Source organism: Eublepharis macularius, chromosome 6 (assembly GCF_028583425.1).
Source record: "Eublepharis macularius isolate TG4126 chromosome 6, MPM_Emac_v1.0, whole genome shotgun sequence".
Classification (NCBI taxonomy): Eukaryota; Metazoa; Chordata; class Lepidosauria; order Squamata; family Eublepharidae; genus Eublepharis; species Eublepharis macularius.
This window is the reverse complement of record NC_072795.1, coordinates 21519307-21538614: the sequence shown is the minus strand read 5'-3', so window position 1 is coordinate 21538614 and position 19308 is coordinate 21519307. Positions and strand designations below refer to the sequence as shown.

General features: G+C 42.8%; 1 protein-coding gene across 4 annotated transcripts in view; it reads left to right on the top strand.

The window, feature by feature from the left end:
• FNDC3B (fibronectin type III domain containing 3B) overlaps window positions 1–19308 on the top strand; it is a 360494-nt gene that overhangs the window by 250340 nt on the left and 90846 nt on the right. For all 4 annotated transcript variants that reach the window (XM_054983393.1, XM_054983396.1, XM_054983395.1 and 1 more), the window contains 3 exons: window positions 6376–6434; window positions 11836–11993; window positions 14628–14687. In XM_054983393.1, the coding sequence (XP_054839368.1) occupies window positions 6376–6434; window positions 11836–11993; window positions 14628–14687 (277 nt within the window). The remainder of the gene's footprint in view (window positions 1–6375; window positions 6435–11835; window positions 11994–14627; window positions 14688–19308) is intronic.

Here is a 19308-nt window from a genome sequence, read left to right as displayed (position 1 = left end):
TTTCTTGTTTAGAACATTTCTCTGCCAGCTCTTCAGAGTCCTGCTCAAGGTGGCTTGCAATTAAAGACAGTATTTTAAAAAAGAAATTAAGAAACAAGCCATTAGACATACGCAGCATAAAAACTATCCATAGAATCTGACTTTAAACAACTGATGAGATAAAACCTCTGATTAAAAGCCTGGGTTAAAAAGATGTTTTTTAGCCTAGCACCTAAAGAAAAGTAAGGTAGGTGTCAGGCAAGTCTCAAGGGAGCGGGCATTCCAAAGATGAGCTGCCAGTACGGAAAATGTCCTGTCTCTCTCTAGTCACCATATGCCGTACCTCTGAACATGAAGCACAGAGAACAGGGCTTGAGAGGCTGATCATAACTGGTGGCTAGATAGTATAGGAGGAGATGGCCTTTCTCCTTTGGAACTAGTGAAATACTTTTAAAGATCAGATTTTAATGGCTCAAAATGTGTATTAGTCTCTAGCTGAGTTAGACTTCAGTGTTTTCAGTGATATAAAGTTTAGCTCCGTGTCCCTACACACAGGTAATTCTATCTATTGTGAGAATAAGAGAGTATCTGCCCAAATAATACACTTTTTATTTACCACAGAATTTTTCTACCATTGCATTTTAATTTTCTTTCCTCTCAGATGGTAAAAAAATTAGATTCTTATGCTATGATAGCATAAGGTGCAGCAGTATGCAGTTCTTTTTCCAGTATTGGGTAAACTTGCATGTTTCTTGAAGATATTGAAACGTCTAAATTCTGAAAATAGGCTGAAATAGTACATTTATGTATGCCAACAGATTTAGAAATGATGTATTTTATGTTGGTAAATCAGTAAAAGAAGTTTAGGTTTGATAGGAAAGCAAGTACGGCAATTTCCTGCCAAATTTCTGTTTTTTCCGGATTAGAAAAATGGGGAAGTGGGAACACTTTCCCCTCCAAGTCTTCAAGATTTCCAGAAATTTTATGTCTTTATTGACTACAAAGTAATCTCAGACCTGGAAGCATGTAGAACTGGTGGCCTCTATTTATTTAGAAAATTTCTTTGCTGCCTCTCCCTTTCCATTGTAGCTGCTCAAGACGGCTTTTGGTTTGCCTCTAATGTGCACGTAGATAGGATCTGACAGATGAGTTTTATGTTCATGCTCCAAAAACTGCTTGGAGTCTTTGCTATTTGCTGAACAGACACCTTGTTTTTCTTTACTTCCAAAGAAAATTGCAGTTGACCGACCATTTTAGTAAAGTCTCTGAACCCAAAGTCGTAACCATGATCAATCATCTTTCAGCCAGTCTTTCTCTCTCTAATATACACCTGAGCAAGGACAGTGACTCTCTCCTTTTGCATTCTAGCAATCTAGAAAAAAGGCAAGCACCCAAGTGCCAAGAATGATGGGATGGAGATATTTTTGCCTCATGCCTTTGTCATTTTAGTAGAGTTATAACAGCCCCCTTAAGTCACTTGTTCCTAGCAGAGCTCTGATGATAAGGATTTTGCTCACACCAAATATTAATCTGTGTCTTCCTTTTAGGAGTGTGTGCCTAGTTAATCATTGTGGGGTTCCCCCCCCCAGATGTTTTGTTTTTCACAAAGGCCATTCTTTAACTGCAGGCACCAATGGCCTTCAAGGCCCTCTCAATGCGCAAAGATTAAGACTTGCATTCTTATTCCTGCTTGGCCATGAAGTCAATAGTTCCTTCCGTTGGCCTCTTCTGGGAGTGGATAATTGTGTGCCACTCTTTTACTGCTGGGTCATTTCGTTGCCTGTGGTACAGATATATTCCAGCTTTATGCATCTTTGCAGGAGGTTCCCTATTGTGTCTCTGAATGAGTCACTCCTCTGTACAAGAAGGATGAAGAAGGGGCATGAATAATTGATAATCTCACGAACACTCGGCCTTTTGATAAGTGTAAAAGTTGCCTCTGATTTTTTTTTAAAAATTCAGGGAGTATCTCCTCCCCCCAGAAATTTAAAGCAATTCTGATTTATGGTTTAAAAGATATGCCTCCAAATGCATTTTTTCTTTTCACCCATGCCTCTGATCCTTACAAGAGGCAGTTTGGCTGCAAGCCAAAAACTGTTGATTTGCAAGTACACTCACAATAATTGTCCAGTCTGGCCTCTTGCCATGGTCCTGTTCAAAAGTCAGTCATGTGACTGTTACAACAAAGTGTAAGCAGTACTTCAAACTATGTCTTATCTTGTGTGAATTCATTCCTTTGGAATCTAGTTTGCATCCCTCCTTTGGGCCACCCGCAATGCATGTAACCCCCCCCTTCTTCTCCCCCTTAAAAGCATCTGTCTAGCAAGGGAGTGTGTGGGTACAAGACAGCTCAGTTTAGGCCTAGGGGGGAAATCTTGGTGGTTTTTTGGTTGTTTCTTTAGGAGATTTCTGTGCCCTCTCGTCAGTCATGCTTGAGGCAGTATTAAAATAAGTTATCAATATAAAAGCAACAGGCCATTAAAGCAAGTGCCAAATAAGTATACTTATAACAATAGATGGAGAGACAGAGAATAAATCTGTTCTAGAGTAGTATCTGTGCAGTGGGGAGTAAAAGGCATAATTCTTGAGGTGAACAATTCTCCATGTATATAAAATTCATGCTCAGACAGGGACCTCGGAAAAGTTTTGGGAACGGATTTAGATTTAGATCATTAACTGTTCAGTCCTGTGCAGAGTTACTCCTGTATTAACTTCAATGGGTTTAGATTGAAATAACTGCATAGGAATGTGCTATAATAGTACTGTCCAGGTGGGGCACATTTCTCCATTGAAATCCCCTCTTCATGTAACATGATCATCTGCAAAATTTTTCATTTTTTCCATCAAAGTCTTGTACAATTTAGCACAAGATTGATGTAGATCATAGAGGAAAACAAAAGCATATATTTCTTTATCTATAAAGCCCTTTAATCATAAATATCAAGCCTCTTGGTCATGTTCTATATCAAGAACAGTTATCTCACAATTGCATATAATGATGGCTGCACCACTTTTTTTTTAGCAATATAAGAAGCTGAATAAGTGATTTCTAGTTGTCAGGCAGAGGAGTGCTCTCCCATGTGGCAGCAGCCTGTTCCAGGCCGATCCTGACCATTTCAGGCCCATTTTGGCCAAATTTGGGCCCTGAATGGCCATGATTGGGCCACTGCCAGGTGGAGGAGTCCTCTCCCGTGCGGCAGCAGCCCATTCCAGGCAGATTTGGGCCCAAGCCGGGCCATTTTGGGCCCATTTTGGCCCAATTTTGTCCCTAAATAGCCAGAATCAGGCCCGAAATAGCTGGACTCAGGCTGCTGCCGGGCAGAGGAGTGCTCTCCCATGTGGCAGCAGTCTGTTCCAGGCCGATTCTGGCCATTTTTGGGCCTGTTTTGGCCCAATTTGAGCCCCAAATGGCCAGGATCGGGCCCAAAATAGTCAGGATTGGACTGCTGCCAGGCAGGGGAGTGCTCTCCCATGTGGCAGCAGCCCGTTCCAGGTCGATTTGGGCCCAAAACGGTGTCAGAACTGTGGCTAGATAATGTCCTTACTCCAGACTACCTTCTGCAATCAGACAAAAGCCCGTTGTTTTCAAAAGTTTACTGAAGAAAGAATTCATTATAGTCCACGGGCCTGGATACAATATCCAGGCTGGTACACGTGTATTGTTACGAATGACAGGCAAAGCATGAGTTACAAAGTATCAGAACCCAGCAGGCCCAACCTCCCCCCATAGTTCTCAAAACAATCCCTTTGAAGCTGAGAAAGCGAAAGTTTCCCAAGGCTGGAGAAGCGATAGCCAAAACAATCCTCTTCCGTGAGATAGCTGCTGGGCACCGCTGGGAATCTTGGCACCTAGGAACAAAGCACTTAGAATACTGAAAGAATTAATATGGAGTCTCTTCGGTTACATACATACACTTCAACCCTGACAAACGGCTCAAATCGGGCCACTGTTGGGCGGGGCAGTGTTCCAGGCCAATTCAGGCCCGATCTGGGCCGAATTTGGCCAGATCCAGGCCGGATCAGGCTCCTCATGAAGCACAGGAGCGTTCCCGGGATGGCCACGGCCTGCGTGATGATGTCACTTCCCAGAAGTGTCATCATCGTGCACTTCCATGAGCACGCACTCTGTGCACATGTGCATGTAGTGACAGGGGCACCACTTCCTCCCAGGAGTTGCCCTGGGTAAGAGTTCCCCCACCTCTTTCCCCAGAAAAAAAGCCCTGGCCAGGAATATCTAACACCCAAATTCCTAGGTTTCTGTGTTAGAAATGCAAGTTGTCTCCTTTCAGAGTATCTGGATGGAGGTCATACAAAATTTGAATGTCCAGTAGTTTTCCCCTCCCCATATAGATTTTAAAATGGCATATTCAATTCATAAAGAAATGAAGGTAGCTTTTTTCTAATCTCTTAGCTCAATACTGCATATTGTTTGTGCAGCTTAGATATGCAGGTATACTCAAAATATCCTCCAAGAAGGCAAGTAGATCCTTTCATTCTGTAGTTTCTGGGATCCCTCTACACTTCAGATTATGTTTCCTACCTTCATTCTGTACTTTGTCAAACCAAGCCTTCAACCATTCTAGCTCTATAGACCAACCTTCTGATTTATTAGTTGCATTTTTCTTTTCTTTTTTTTAATTAAGATTTTGTTTGTTTGTTTGTGGAAGGCAAAAAAGGAAGAAAAAAGCAAATGAAAATAGTGAAACAATGCTAGTAAATTTATACATACGCGTCTATAAAATGTCTCCAAATATCTAAATATAAATCAATATGCAGTTGTTGTCTATATGTGATATATTCAAACACTGATAAGTTTATAAGATCTTCAAATCAGTGAGTTATGGAATATCAGCTTTTGTCTTTCTAATGCTATAATATAAGTCTTTTAGCAATAAGGGCATGGAGGGTCTATTTCCATTGACCGCTGGTTAGGTTCCATGACACAGGCAAGTAATTTAAAAGTACATACATAAACATGCTAAAAAATAAATTGGTAATCTAGGACAAAATCAATATGAGTAATGACTTCCTCCCAAAGGACCAAATAACTGAACATGTCCAAAGCATATGCTTAAGAGACAGATCTTGTAAATTACAATGCCAAATCTGACACTGTACTTAATCTTTTACTAGCTTAAGATTCATTGAAGCAGCCGCTATAAGGCTTAAAGTCATGTCCTGTTGCTGAATTGGAATTCATATGTAAATTTGACTCAATCAGGCTGGGATTGAATAGAGACTATGAATGGTTATCTCATTATCATAAGTAACTGACTTCCTTAACAGAAGCAAACTGATCTCCATATCAGAAGCTACTGTTTGCATCTACTCCTCCCTCCCCTCTCCACCTATATATCTGACCAGTTTCTTCTTGCCCTCCATGCATCTGACGAAGAGAACTGTGATTCTCGAAAGCTTATGCTACAATAAAGTTGGTTAGTCTTAAAGGTGCTACTGGACTCTTTTTGATTTTGATACATCTCTGAGACTCTGCATATCGTATTTATTAACCAACATCAATATTTATACACAAATATTTTAGGTTTCATTTGCTTTATTGATTCAATAAGAGGTTCCAAAAGTGGAGGAGATTCTGAAGCACTGAAAGTGCTTCAGGGTCATATTTGAACAATTTTCTAATTGTTTTACTCTCTGTTCTAACTGTAAATGCTTTCCCTCTAAAACTAATATTCTGAATACATTCTTCTAATTCTCTATCAATTAAATCAGCTTTATTAAACACATTCCTTTCTTCATTTTTTTCTCTGAACTTGACTTCAGTGATTTTATCCTCCAGTTTCTTTAGTTCTTTTATTAATAATTCCTGAATGGAGTCAAATAATGAAGAGTATCTTGCTCCTTTGCCTTCTGCTTCAGAATCCACAAAAGTAACAGCAGTATTTACATTTTTTTTCTTTTTCTTGGTCCCATCTTCATAAAGAAATCTGTAATTTCCATTTTCTCAGAAATGATACATTTCAAGCACTAAACTTTGACATCAAAAGCAGGCCCTTGAAAATTGTGGGATAGACTTCCAGTTCCTCCCTATTCCAGTGCAAATTCCCTTCTCTCACTAGCCTAAACTTGGAGGCAACAATGAATGCTAACTTGCTCTAAAACTTTTCAGATCTAGTTTCAACACCTGGTTTGCCACAAACTCTCATTAAGGGTAAGGTTGGCAGCAGCATAAGTTTTAGACTACCTGTCATATCTGTGCTGAAAGGGGCTGGATACCCTCTGATCTTTGTGTGCTTTTAAACCAGGGTTATAGGACAGAGTGCAATACACACACATCCTGGTTCAAACACTGTGAATTCCAACCTGGGTGAATTCTGAACTGTTTTTCTGCTGTGTGATGATAACTTGTTTGTATTTCTTTCTCCTCTTTTTGCACAGAATGTGACACGGAAACAAAAAGAGTTCAAGACATTCTTTCCGGAATTGAGAAACCACAGGTATGTGATCCAAGGATAATGGGGGAAAGAGGATGTTTTATACAACAGTGCAACTGTAACTGTACATACATACATACATACATACATACATACATACATACATACATACATACATACATACATACATACATACATAGAGGAAAAGATGCTTTAGATTTTGTATTGGTGGATATGCAACCTGTCATAGGCAGACTGTATGAAGCCTCTGGATTGGCCATATCTGTGTAGGTAGAAGAGCAAGACTTGGAGTCCAGTACCACCTTGAAGATCAACAAGATTTCCAGGGTATAAGCTTTCAAGAGTCAAGCTCCCAGACAGAGAGCTTGATTCTCGAAAGCTTATACCCTGGAAATCTTGTTGGTCTTCAAGGTGGTGCTGGACTTGAATCTTACTCTTCTATTGCAGACCAACCCGAGTATCCGCTTAAAACTATTTAGGTAGAGGGAGTCTGCCACCTTTGTTTGCTCACTAAAGCACCTTCTGCTTGCTGGATTTTAAAGGTTGCCTTACTTCTTGAGTCCAGTTCCAACTATTTAACCTTGGGAGTCTTGTGCAGGACAGTACACCCTCCAGGTTGATATTTGGCTGTAGCTGTTACCTCTATTGATCTGGCCTTGTCATGGCAAGAGATGTGACGCTGCCTTAGCACGGCTGTGGTTCCTCATCTTAAACATTTAAGTGCTGCTGCTTCCATTTGTGGAATCCAGGCCTTTAGTCATGTGTCTTTACAGACAGCGCAAGTACAGAAATAACCCCTATAAACATGTAACAACTCTCCAACCAGCATTCCCAACATACTGTTTGTTGCTTTGCCTTTTCACATGTGTGGTAGGAAGAGATTACGTAATAGTGCCGTCTGGTATAAAGGTTTTATATGCATTCATTGGAGATGACCCACATGTTTAACTTGTGACTTCAGCACACATGTAAGTAATATGGCTACTTGGGATTCTTGCCAGTAGTAACTTTATATTATATGCTGATGTCTAACATTTGTACAAGTGCACACCAGCTCAGAGAGCTATGCACAAAATGAAATTAAAAAATTACTGCTTTTCTACAAATATGTAAAATATTGATTGCTTTCCAATAAAACAGTTTTCAACATGGAGAACTAAATTAAAACATTTGTATGTGTGTGCCGTCAAGTCACAACCAACTTATGGCAACCCCAGCAAGGGACTTTCAGAGCAAGAGAGAAGCAGAGGTGGTTTGCCTGGGCCTTCCTCTCCAGCATCTTCCTTGATGGTTGCCTAGGCAAGTACCGACCCTGCTTAGCTTCGAAGATCTGATGAGATCAGGCTATACCATGTCACCTTCCCTCCCTAAATTAAAACTTGGGTACTGTAAAACCAACTGATTAAAATGGTAAGATGAACAAACACATGCAACAGTCAATAAAAAGTAGTAGACATGATATCCATAAACCTCACAGCCTTGAAACAGCTGGCCTTTAAAGGGCCATGGTCATGAATCTCCAACCCCCAACAGGCAGTTGATTCCATAATCTTGGGGCCACCACTGAGAAGACCTTTTCCTTGGCAAGCACCAACCTGACAGAAAGTGTAACTGCCACAAAATTATCTATGCTAGACGGGTAGCAATAAGGGGAGCTGTGACTCCCATTCCCACTGCCATCCACTTTAAACCTCTGTTCTTGGGTTGTGGGCCACACAGGCAGTTCAGGGCAGTCACAATTCACCACTTGCCTGGTCCCTAATTATCAGGCAGAAAGGGCTGGCCCAGATCCACGCAAGGTCCCTTCTGTCTTCTTCCCAGGGACTTCACCAGACAGGCAACCAGTTCACTCCACTCACTATTCCTCTCCCAGTTTAATGCCCAGGATTATTAGAGTCAGGGAACTCAGTCTTTCTTTCCTTATACACTTCCACCATTTTTTAAATTAGATATATAGGCCATGACCAGAAATGTTGGTCTGTGTGCCTTTTACTTTCCCTGAGACACTAGACGACCAGTCAGCAGTGTTTAAATAGAGAAAACAAAATCTTTTATTTACAAGATGAACAACGTAGGAGTGAGTGATTCAAACACTTGGATGCATTGTTTTTAAGATGTGAACATAAGCCTGAATATAATAGGTGTCAGAGGCCAGCTATCCCTGCTGCTGTCCTTCAGTAGTCGCAAATCCTTTTTTTCTCTCCAACTGTTCTAATGGATCTCAACTGTCATCAGCTCCAGCATTCCATTCGCTTTCATTGGCTGTTTGTTGTTGGGAGAGGCAGAGTGTAACCTGTTCCTCACAGGAACATAAAAAGGAAGAAAATAAAAGGTCGTTGAATGAAAAAATAGAACCAAAAGGGATTAAAGGACTAAATCTGATTTATAATGGGAAGGGATGGAACTTCTACTGGACACTAACATATACACTGGCCAGAATCTTGTAACAGAACATATGACAGAAACATCAGGAGACAGGAAGGACAGTCCCCTCCAGAATATTTGGATTCAGTTTCAGTTTGTAATCTCTTGGCCACTTGACCAAGAGATTATCTTGCCCAAGAACACAGACTGCATCATCCGGTCGTGTATTCAAAGAAATAAAAAGCTTGATGCCATCCTCATATTGATGACCCCCTACCCCAGAGCTCCAGACAACCATACTCAAAAGTTTAACATACGTATTAAACAGGTTGACAAGAGGAGAGGTCCATGAGGAACAATAGAGGTTGAGTCTCACAGCACTAATTCAGCATCCCTTATGATGCCATTGAATTCACGCAGACTTTAACACAATAGCTGTAGGAATCTCTGAAAACTCTGTGGTAAAACCAAGTGGTGGGGGTCAGTGGGGCTTGCCAGCGAGAGGTCTCCTACAAGTCTGGGGAAGAGCCAAGGTTATGATCTCACTGCAGGGGAGTGGAGTCTACTGCAAGAATGCATGGGGCATTGGAAGAGGGAAGCCAGAATAAAGGCAAGAGAGAGCCTTTTTTGTGGGGAAGTATGGAGAGCCTCTCCGCTTGCCTGTGCTAAAAAGAAGCCTTTTCTCTACTCGCTGTCCAGCTTGTCTTCTCTGTGCTTCAGCAAGGAAAGGCAGGAAGCACCATGAATGCGTTTCCTCTCTGTGTATGCATACTAGCAGCAGGATTTTTCAAGAAGTTGCCCAAAAAATGGTTAATCGGTAGGCGCTTCTGACTCTGCGGGAGAGGCTTTGGGATCCACCTTGAGGATTCATCCCACCAAGTGAGGACCACCGGCCAAAGGCCATTTGGTGAATTTATGGCTTAGGCAAAATGAACCAGCGATTTCTTGGCTCACAGCCTGACTGAACCTCTTAGCCCCACTATGTTCAAATGCTCTTAAGAAAACCGCTGCTGCACAGATGGGGTACCAGTCACCTCCTCTTCCTCCTCTCTCACCTTCCTCCAGCAGGAGATGGGAGCTCCATCCTCTTTGTAGCATGAGCAATACAGCCAGCTCTCTCCTGAATGTTTCAGAATCCCTCTTCTTGTTGTTCTTTGTGTTGGATCTGTTCCCAAGATTTTCATCTCTGGGGGCTGTGGGAATCTCTATTCCTTCAACCTTTGGATTCTACAAATCATTAAAGTTCATAGAAGGACAGTATGGTTTGCTTTGATTTGGTTGTTTTCATTTAGCCATATGTGCTACATGAATACGTGTGTCCTTGCAATGGATCATAAAGGAAAGAAACTATTCCAATAGAACATTGGCTGGATACTGTATATTAGCTTCCAAGTCCTTGTCTGAATTTATGCAAAACAATTATACAAGCATGTGTCCATAATAAAGGAACTGGAGAGAGAGAGAGAGAAAAGCTACCTCCTCCTTTTAGTTAGTTGTGCTGGTGCATCGCCCACCCACTCCCAGAAATCCAATTTGAATGTGTCTGTTCCTTATTTCTCTTTGACCTATAAAGTTTTCTAATTGATATCAAAGGCAGTGGGGGTTTTTAAGCAGTAAATATCTTTGTTCTTGGCTGCCATCTTTTTCCATTAGGGTACCTGGGGCAATTTAATTGCTCTATCCGATCTGAGGCTCTGAGATTTCAGTACAGACATCTGGCTTAATTTGATGTCAGTTTTAATCAGTCCAGGTGTTCAAAGCAGTTGCTCTTTACGTAAATTCAGAAAAATGTTAATGCTATACAAAATCCTCCTTAGTTTGACAAACTTAGCCTATTTTTAAAAAATACTTTAAATTCTTTTTTTAAAAAAGGATCTCATTAAGATAAAAAATAACAGTTTTTAAAAATGTTTCGATGTTACAGATGTTTTGGTCCCAGACTAAGATTAACTGTGTTTGCTGATAATGCATTCAAATGCAATTGATTTCTGAAAGCGGAGATCAACATTTAACTCCTCGGCTATTGCTATCATTTCTGTGATGAAAGATATTGGAGTCTGAGCTTGGCACAGAACTTGTCTGCTTCTTATGTTGGCGTTACATACTTAGAGCTCGAGATGGGCTTTGTTCTGCTCCGAAAAGTGTTGATAGAGGCACAGAATGGTTCTGTTCTACTCTGTTCTGTTTCCAGAGTGGATTATGTAATCTGAAGTGGAAATTACGATCTGCTTCAGCCATGTACAGAGAAACCTGGAGTCATTGGCTTTCTGTTCCTACTGAGATACTTGAAAGTCAGTGAAGAGTTGGGGTAACCACCATCCACTTGAACAGATGAAGCTGCCTTATAGTTAGTCTGACCCTTGGTCTATCAAGGCCGTTGTTTTTGACGGGCAGCAGTTTTCCAGTGTCTCAGGTGGAGGTCTTTCGCATCACCTATTGCCTGATCCTTTTAACTGGACATGTTAGGAATTGAAAGTGGGACCTTCTGCATGCGGAGCCACTGAGCCACAGCCCCTATCCTTACACTGGAGGCCTCTGCATTATAAGGCAGGCAATGTCCTGTGGAGCCTCTTTGGATCATACTAGGGCTTAGCTTGCATGTTCCAAGGCGTCTGGTGTGGAAATAGAGTTATGATGGTCCCTTATTGGATCAGATGCTTCAGCTCACATGAAGTAGGGATAGTATAACATGAGGGGGCCAGGATCGCTGTCCATCTTGCACACTATTTCCCAGTAAAGATCTGAAGCCCACTGGAATTCAGCAGGCCATGGGTTTGTTCTGGAAACAATTCTACCTCCGTTCAAATTCGGGATTCCGGTTGAAGCAAAACTCTGGCTCTAAATAATGATGGGCGGCCTGCACACGAGGCATAACCCTGTTGCAACTGTTGCATTTTTGTCACATGCAGTTTAGGCATGCCGTTGATCATCTTATTTTTTAGTAGACAGAGCTTTCTCCTTAAGTGATATATTAGGAGATATGCAAGAGAGTGTGTGAATGTGCATTGATATGTATGTTAGGATTCTAATATGCCTCTTAGAATTTATACTAATGCCTCATATGTTTTCCTTCCCAAAGGTAACAAATATTCAAGCAAGAACGGTTTTGCTTACATGGTCTCCTCCAACTGGACTTTTAAATGGGGACAGACACAGCAATGGTTTGCCTTACACCTGTACTTACGAAGTTGCCTTATCAGACAAAGGGAGAGATGGAAAGTACAAAATAATTTACAGGTAGGTGCATTTACAGATGATTTGATGCTTGTTTTACCATCTAAGGGGTGCCTGTAAGATTTGCTGCCCTTGTTTTGATCCCCCTACATCGAGTGCTATATTTCTTTTACTTTCAAAGTTCTTAACCATTTTATCATTTCCTCCTTTTTCTCCTTCCCCCTTACCCACGGTTTTGTCCATCATGTTCACCAGCAAGAAAAGCTGCCTCCAAATGACTTCCAGAGTGGAGTGTTGGTGGTATGCCAACTTGACTACTATGTAGCCCTCACATTTCATTTTTCATTTCACATTTCATGTAGCCTAGAAATCTGTGAAACTTCCTTTTGTATCTGGGAGTACTTCCATCAACTGAATGTCACCTAATTCTAATAGGTGGTAAAGCTGATTGGGATTGTTTTCTCTTTATGGGCAAATGAAGCCAGAAGAGGGTACTGCACGTATGAGTAAACCTGCTGCATAATATCTATTATGTGTGGTTTAGGGAATGATCTGGACTTAGGGCCAATTCACACAACCACTTAAGCATTTGGTGGCTTGGCAAAAGGAACTGACTTTATGAACGTGACGGTGTATTCTGTACGCCGTGTCCAAAGTACATTATCTTCCTGTATCTATGTCACTGATGTGAGATTTTGGGAATGTCATGCATTCTCGGATGGGATCATGCTGGAATTGTTACGTAAACCACAAAGGCAGTCAAAGCCAAAGCCAAAAGAATTCCTACCTATAACCTCCATAATGGTCCTTTGCCCTTCTCTTTGGCAGGGCCGGATCGAGGGGGGGGCAGGGGGGTAGTCTGCCCCCGGCGCCGCCAGGGAGGGGGCGCCGGGAGCAGCTGCCAGAGCGCTCAGGCGGCAGCGCGGGCAGCCTCGCAGCCCCCCGTGCTGCCTTTCGCCCGTCCCGCGGGACAGGGGGAGGCTGGCTTGCCGCGCACCCCCTGTCCTGCAGGACAGGCAAAAGGCAGTGCTGGGGGCTGCAAGGCCGCCCGCGCCATTCGCCTGCGGGGAGGCGAATGGCGCGGGCGGCTTCCCAGCCTCATGCGCTGCTGCTCCGCCCTGCGTGATGACGTCATTGAAATGATGTCATCATGCAGCATTGGGAGCGCGCACACAGTGCGCGCGCGCGAAGGGTCACACTAGGGTTGCCCCGGGCGCCAGCAACCCTAGATCTGGCCCTGCTCTTTGGAAACAGCTGTTTTTTTCTTGCTCTTGCTCCTACCAATAGCAGGGAAGAGCAGTTGCTGACAGAGAGAGAGAAACAAGAATTAGTCTAGGCAGCCATTTCTTTCTTGTTGTCTGCCCAGGAAAATCTGGAACTCCTTCATGAGTGGGGAGTCCTTCTGCACCCCTCTGTTTTCCTTGCATGCAGTACAGATGTTGGGAAAATGGTGTTATTTCATGCAATGCCCACATGGGTCAAAATGGTGAACTGTGGCTTGTTCTGTTGCTTACAAACCAGAGTTTGAAGCCTTCATTCAGTTGTGTTTTAGAACCCAGCCTTGTAACCACAGAAGAAACTGCAGCTTGTAATTTTGCCCAATTTTGGAATCACCACTTTGTTCAATTTCTGCAAGCAGGCCCTAGGACTTACCTGGCCTTTTCCCATCACAAAGTGAGGGAATGTGTTGTGATGTCTAAATACAGCTGGTATCTCTTGGCTTACAAGAAGAATTCAGTAAAGTATGGATGTAATCTCCACAATAGCAGTCAGAACCAGGCATTCACTGGCTTCCATTAATGACACCTTTTGGTCCAGTTTCACCACCTGCCATATAAACATTTTACTACTCATCTAACTGGAGTATGCATTACCATATCAAAAGAAAATAACATTTAAAATAGTCCTCTTTGTGATCTTTTAATGAACATTGATTATCAGTGAACAGGATAGCTATTTACAGCATTAAAACTGAAATGTAGCATGATGAGGGGGGTCATTTCCCAACAAGAACAAGGCATTATGGCTGGCGTGAGAGCAATGGTACACGCAAACCTAATTTGCTTAAGGAGGGGGAAAGAAAGGAGGGACTCCACAGCATTTTCCTGGTACTGCTAGCCAGTATTTAATGTGCCATAGCCGCCCCACTCCTTTCTTCCCTTTAGTTTGGAGGGCTAAGTATGACATATAAGAGCCTTGCTGGATCAGTCCAGTGGTCCATCTAGTCCAGCATCCTGCCTCACAACTAGTTACTCTGGAGGTTTAGTTGTTATGTCTAAACCAGCATATTGATTAAACAGTTACGGTCATTTTCTTTGGTAGGGTCTACTACAGCCATTCAGAATTTGAGTCCACCAGCACCATAAAGACCAACAAAATTTCCATGATATAAGTTCAGTGAGCTTTGACTCACAAAAGGCTAAACCATGGAAAAATGTGTTGGTCTTTTAGGTGCTGCTAGTTCAAATATTGTTCAACGACTACCGACTAACATGGCTATCCACCTGAAAATACAAGCATTTAGTATCAGTAAAAACCTTATCAACAATTCTGTCTTGACTTGCAGCCTTTTATAGTCCTTGAAGGCACTGCCGTTGCTTATGAGCCAATGTTTTGTTTCTTGATGACTCTAGATGCAGGGAGTACAAATACCTTTTAAGTACTTGCGTTGCTATTTTTGTACCATTTGTTTTTCAGTGGAGAAGAATTGGAATATAAACTGAAAGATCTTAGGCCAGCAACAGAATATCATGTCAGGTGAGCTACAGTGGCTGGAAAGAGTTCATGCTTGTCATTTGTGCAAGTTACAAATGTTCGAATGAAAGTCCAAAGCTATGCCTTTGTATGTGAATGCTGACTGTCCCAAAGAGGTGTTGCTACTCTTTGAAAATAGGTATCTTTTCCAAGGCTTTTTAAAAATACATGCACAAGTGAATGCATTCCTTTCAGCTGTTATGGCATTGAGCCTGTGAGGTTTTGGACATACATGAAATTTGTTAGCTATTTTCAATATTAAACTAGAATGTTGATAATGTGTCATGTTTCAACATTTCACTGTAATGTGTTTGTGTGATAAAATTAAAGAATGATGCATTTCTCTGACTATAAGTCAAAGATAGCAGAGCATCTGCTTTGTACGCAGAATCCATGTTCAGTCTCAGTCAAGAATCAGATAGCAGGAGAAAAGACCTCTGTCTGAGACATTGGAGAGCTATTGACAAAGTAGGCAAGACTAAGCTTGATAGTCTATTGCAACCTAGTGCTGATGGCGCGTAGGCAGCAGGCGCAGGTGACAGACTGAGACCACACACATGGCTGGGTGAAAAAAGGCCACAACTTTATTGTAAACAGCAGGTAAGGAGCGAAGGCAGTCATATGGATCGGATCCCCAAGCATCAGCTGGCCCACCTGCCAGCCGATGAACCCTCCCCCCTCAGACCCCCAGCTGAGGGGGGGCACCAAGGAGCGGCATTAAGGGGGAGATCATCTGGGTGTACACCCCTGCATAATTCCCCTGCCGCCTGGTGGTGAGTCCAACTTGGTAGCCCCCGAGCTGGGCATGCACCTCCGTGACTCACCCCAAGATTCCTTATGGGAATCCCCTTAACAGGACCCAGGGCGGAGGCCCTGATTCCCCCAAAAGAGATCCGATCCAATGACCAACCGCCAAACAAGTTGTGACAAAGAGAGGCCCTCAAACCCCACAAACAAAAGGGAGCGGTGGGTGGGATTCCGCAGCCCGTAGCCGAGTGAAGCGAGGCCGGGCGGGTGCCTATTTATATACCCAGCCGGCGGACCAGAGGGAAGACTGCCTCCCTGAGGTCCGGTAGCTGGCTCCGCCCCAGCCTGTCTCCCGGCTGCCGCGGATTGGCTGGCCGGGATTTGAATCTGATTGGCTGCTGGCTGCCCAATGGAAATCGGGCCAGCCAGCATGCTGGCTGCCGCGCCCGCTTCGCCTCCCACCCCCGCAGCAGCAAACCGAGCGCCCGGTAAGTCGGGCGCTCGCGCATATCTGATTCCATAGAAAGCAGCTTCATGTGTTCACATGATAAGTCCTGCTCTCCTTTTCAGGAGTTTGCCATTGTATTGAAATTCATTTGTTTCCAAAGGCTGCATCTTTAAAAGACTTTGTCCTGAGTTCTTGCACAAACTGATATAGGACAGTCATTCTGAATACTGAGAATAGCAAGAGTTAAAGTAGCCTGTGAGAGTTTGCGAGACAGTTTAACTGGAGAAACAAATGCAAGCCCATACCGAGCACATTATCTCTGGTGAATACCAGCTCGACCCTGTTTTTTGAAGGTGGGGAGGTGAAAGTGCCAAACACCGTTCAGTGTCAGTCCCCTCTGTTTATTTATTTACTTCATTTATATCCCACCAGTGGAGATTCAAAGCAGATTACAACATCATACTCCATTCTCTGTTTTATCCTCACAACAACCCTTTGTGGTAGGCTAGACTGAGAGTGGTGTGACTGGCCCAAGGTCAGCCAGCAAGCTTCTGTGGCAGAGTGGGGATTCAGATCTGGGTGTCTCAGATCCTGGCTGACACTCTAATCACTACATTGCACAAAGATGTACATTTTCAGGGTTGATTCTGCAACTCAACCACCACATCTGAGTTTAAGGAATTGGGGCAAGAAAGATGTATGTTATTTCTCTTTTCAAAGATGAAGATCGACAGCTGGAGTGCATATTCAGGACACAATTAAAAAATGAATTCGAACTCCCCACCTCCATACCTTATTTTTCAACCTCTAATTTCTTAAAATGGGATGCATCAAGATGGCAGCTTCCCTCTGTCCTTGCTTGGCCCCTGGAAAGAGGGGTGCCTTTTCCTCCCTAAGATGCACCCCTTTATGGTCATTGTAGAAAGCCAACAGTGTCAGTCAGCCACGCCTTATGCAGCTCCTACCTTGGTCCCTCTTGACTGACTGTCAACTGGTTAGTGAGCAGCATGAACTGAAACGCTCTGTGGGTCCAGACCATGGAAGAGAAATGCTTAAACGAGCGCCTGATTCTTCCCAGTTAGAGCTGGGCCCTTGCTCCAGCACTAAGACAACGACAGGACCTGGTTTTGCCTTAGTTCTCTGTAGAACTTCTAGTAAATACAGCTGGCGTTCCAAGGCATAAATATGTCCTTGGCTGCTGATGAAAATCTCCCAATCAGCCAGTTTCTTAAAGTGTAAGGAAGGAGGGGAAATGCCATGCGTATATGACATTCAGTTTTTCCGACTCAAATTCCTGGCTCTCACTCGAGACTGGTTTGGAACTCCCACAGAACCAAACTCTGTCCCATCTGTACTTTGGCTCCCTCTGTACTAGCATGCTGGCCCCTGTTACAAAACACATTTCATGGCCTGAGTTTAATTCTAGGAGAGCTAAAAGTGGTCTTGTTTTCCAGATTTAAAAAAAAAAAACCATTAGGGTGTTTGTATATTCACATCTCCGCTTTTTGTTGGTTGTGGAACCATTTTTAGTGCCCCTGTTAGGTGGTTTAGACTGCCCCCACAGCTTTCATTTATGGAACAGCGAAAAGTGCTGTCAAGTCACAGCAGACTTACGGCAACCGCGTAGGATTTTCAAGGAAAGACCCAAACAAAGGAGGTTTGCTCTTGCCTGCCTCTGTGTAGCAACCTTGAACTTCCTTGGTGGGTCTACCGTCCAATTACTAATCAGGGCCAACCCTGCTTAGATTCCGAAATTGGTCAAGATGAGGCTAGCCTGGGCCACAGGGGAAGATTTTCAAAATCAGATCATAGCTTTAACTAAAAAGTAAGCTTTTTTTTTTACAAATGTGTGCTAGGGCTGAGTAGTATGATTTGTGTTGAAGGCTGCATTTCAGAAATATGTAGAATATTAGCTGGAGACTTCACGATTGAAAAAATACTGCCCTTTGCACCGTCTTTTTTGAGCAATTAACCAATATACTATGTAAAGCTACCAGCAGTGCCTCAGTATGGGAATAATGGAAGTGTATACATTTCGCACATTACATCTTACAAACATCTCTGACCATATAAACAGTAAGGGCAATATCTAAATTCATCTGTATATTTTATAAGGCCAACCTGCTTTCTTAGAAGATTCCACTGGGCTGTATGTTTGTTCATTTCATTAAAGACAACGATCTAACACAAACAGAGAGGTTTAGGTCGTGTTTCTCTTTTGCTATAGCAGCACGTGTTTGCTCAGTTTTCCATATTAACATGTTCCAGCTTCACGCAGATATTTTGACATAGGTTTCTTTCAGGCCTGATAAAGCATACTTTAAAACATCACAGTCCTTTCTAATTAACATATGTTTGCTCTGCTTTTTAGAAATCCATTCTGTTTTTCCAGACAAAAGCAAAATTCCGTGCAGTCTTTCTGCCACCAGGTTTTTCTGCTGCTGCTCTTTTGGGGTGCTTTAGCCTTAGATTTGAGAGGGGGAAGCTGCAAGCATTTTGCTTCTCCATGGCTATCAGAGAGGCCACTTCCCTTGCAACCCTCCCATTGCTCTGCTGCTAGTAGTATTCCTTGGCAGTGTATGGAAAATGCATGTGCCCAAACCTTGAATCCCCATAGTCTTGGAGGGGGAGGATTGATTTCTTCCCTACTTTTTCGGCAAAAGTAGCAAAGTGCGTCTCCTATTGTACCGAAATGCATAAACCCACCAGGTATGCCAGGTGAGATAGGCAGCAAATAAATGTGTGGTATAGAAAGCGTTAAGTCGGTTGGAAATTAACCTGCCAGGTGTATCCAGAATGGTACCAAGTGAAGTGCAACAAGAAAAACCAGGCATAATTCAAAGCTTGTTCTTGCAGCTTTTTATTTGCAGAGTGTTGGAACTGAGCAACTAAGTCAGCACCAAGCAGTAAAATATGCAAAATAAATGTGTGAAAAAGTAGTGTAGCTAAGTCAGAACACCATTCTGGGTCATGTTGACCTTGGCACTGTTTCCCCAAGGTTTACATTTTCACAGGGATAAACTGTTCTGAAATATATATTTTTATATTGTTCCAATGCATGAGAAAAACATGCTAAGCTTTCAGCGTCTTGCATCTGGGTGTCATATTTCTTTAGGGATGTTACATGAAGCCTCTTTAATGTGAGTTAGTTTCTTTAAAGAACATTGTCCATTGAACTTCAAGGTAATAAAGCTCAGTAATTCTCTGTTGTACCAAGCTCCATCACGACATCAGCACTAATTTTATTGACAACATTTTAACCCCTTTTTTTTGACTCCACAGCGTTATTACTGGTATAACTTATGTTCACTTCACCTGCATTATCTCTGTAGTTAGGGTTGCCTGCTCTGGGTTGTGAAATTCTTGGAGATTTTGAAGGTGAGCCTGGGGAAGATGGGGTTTAGGAATAGGAGTGACCTCAGCTGGGTA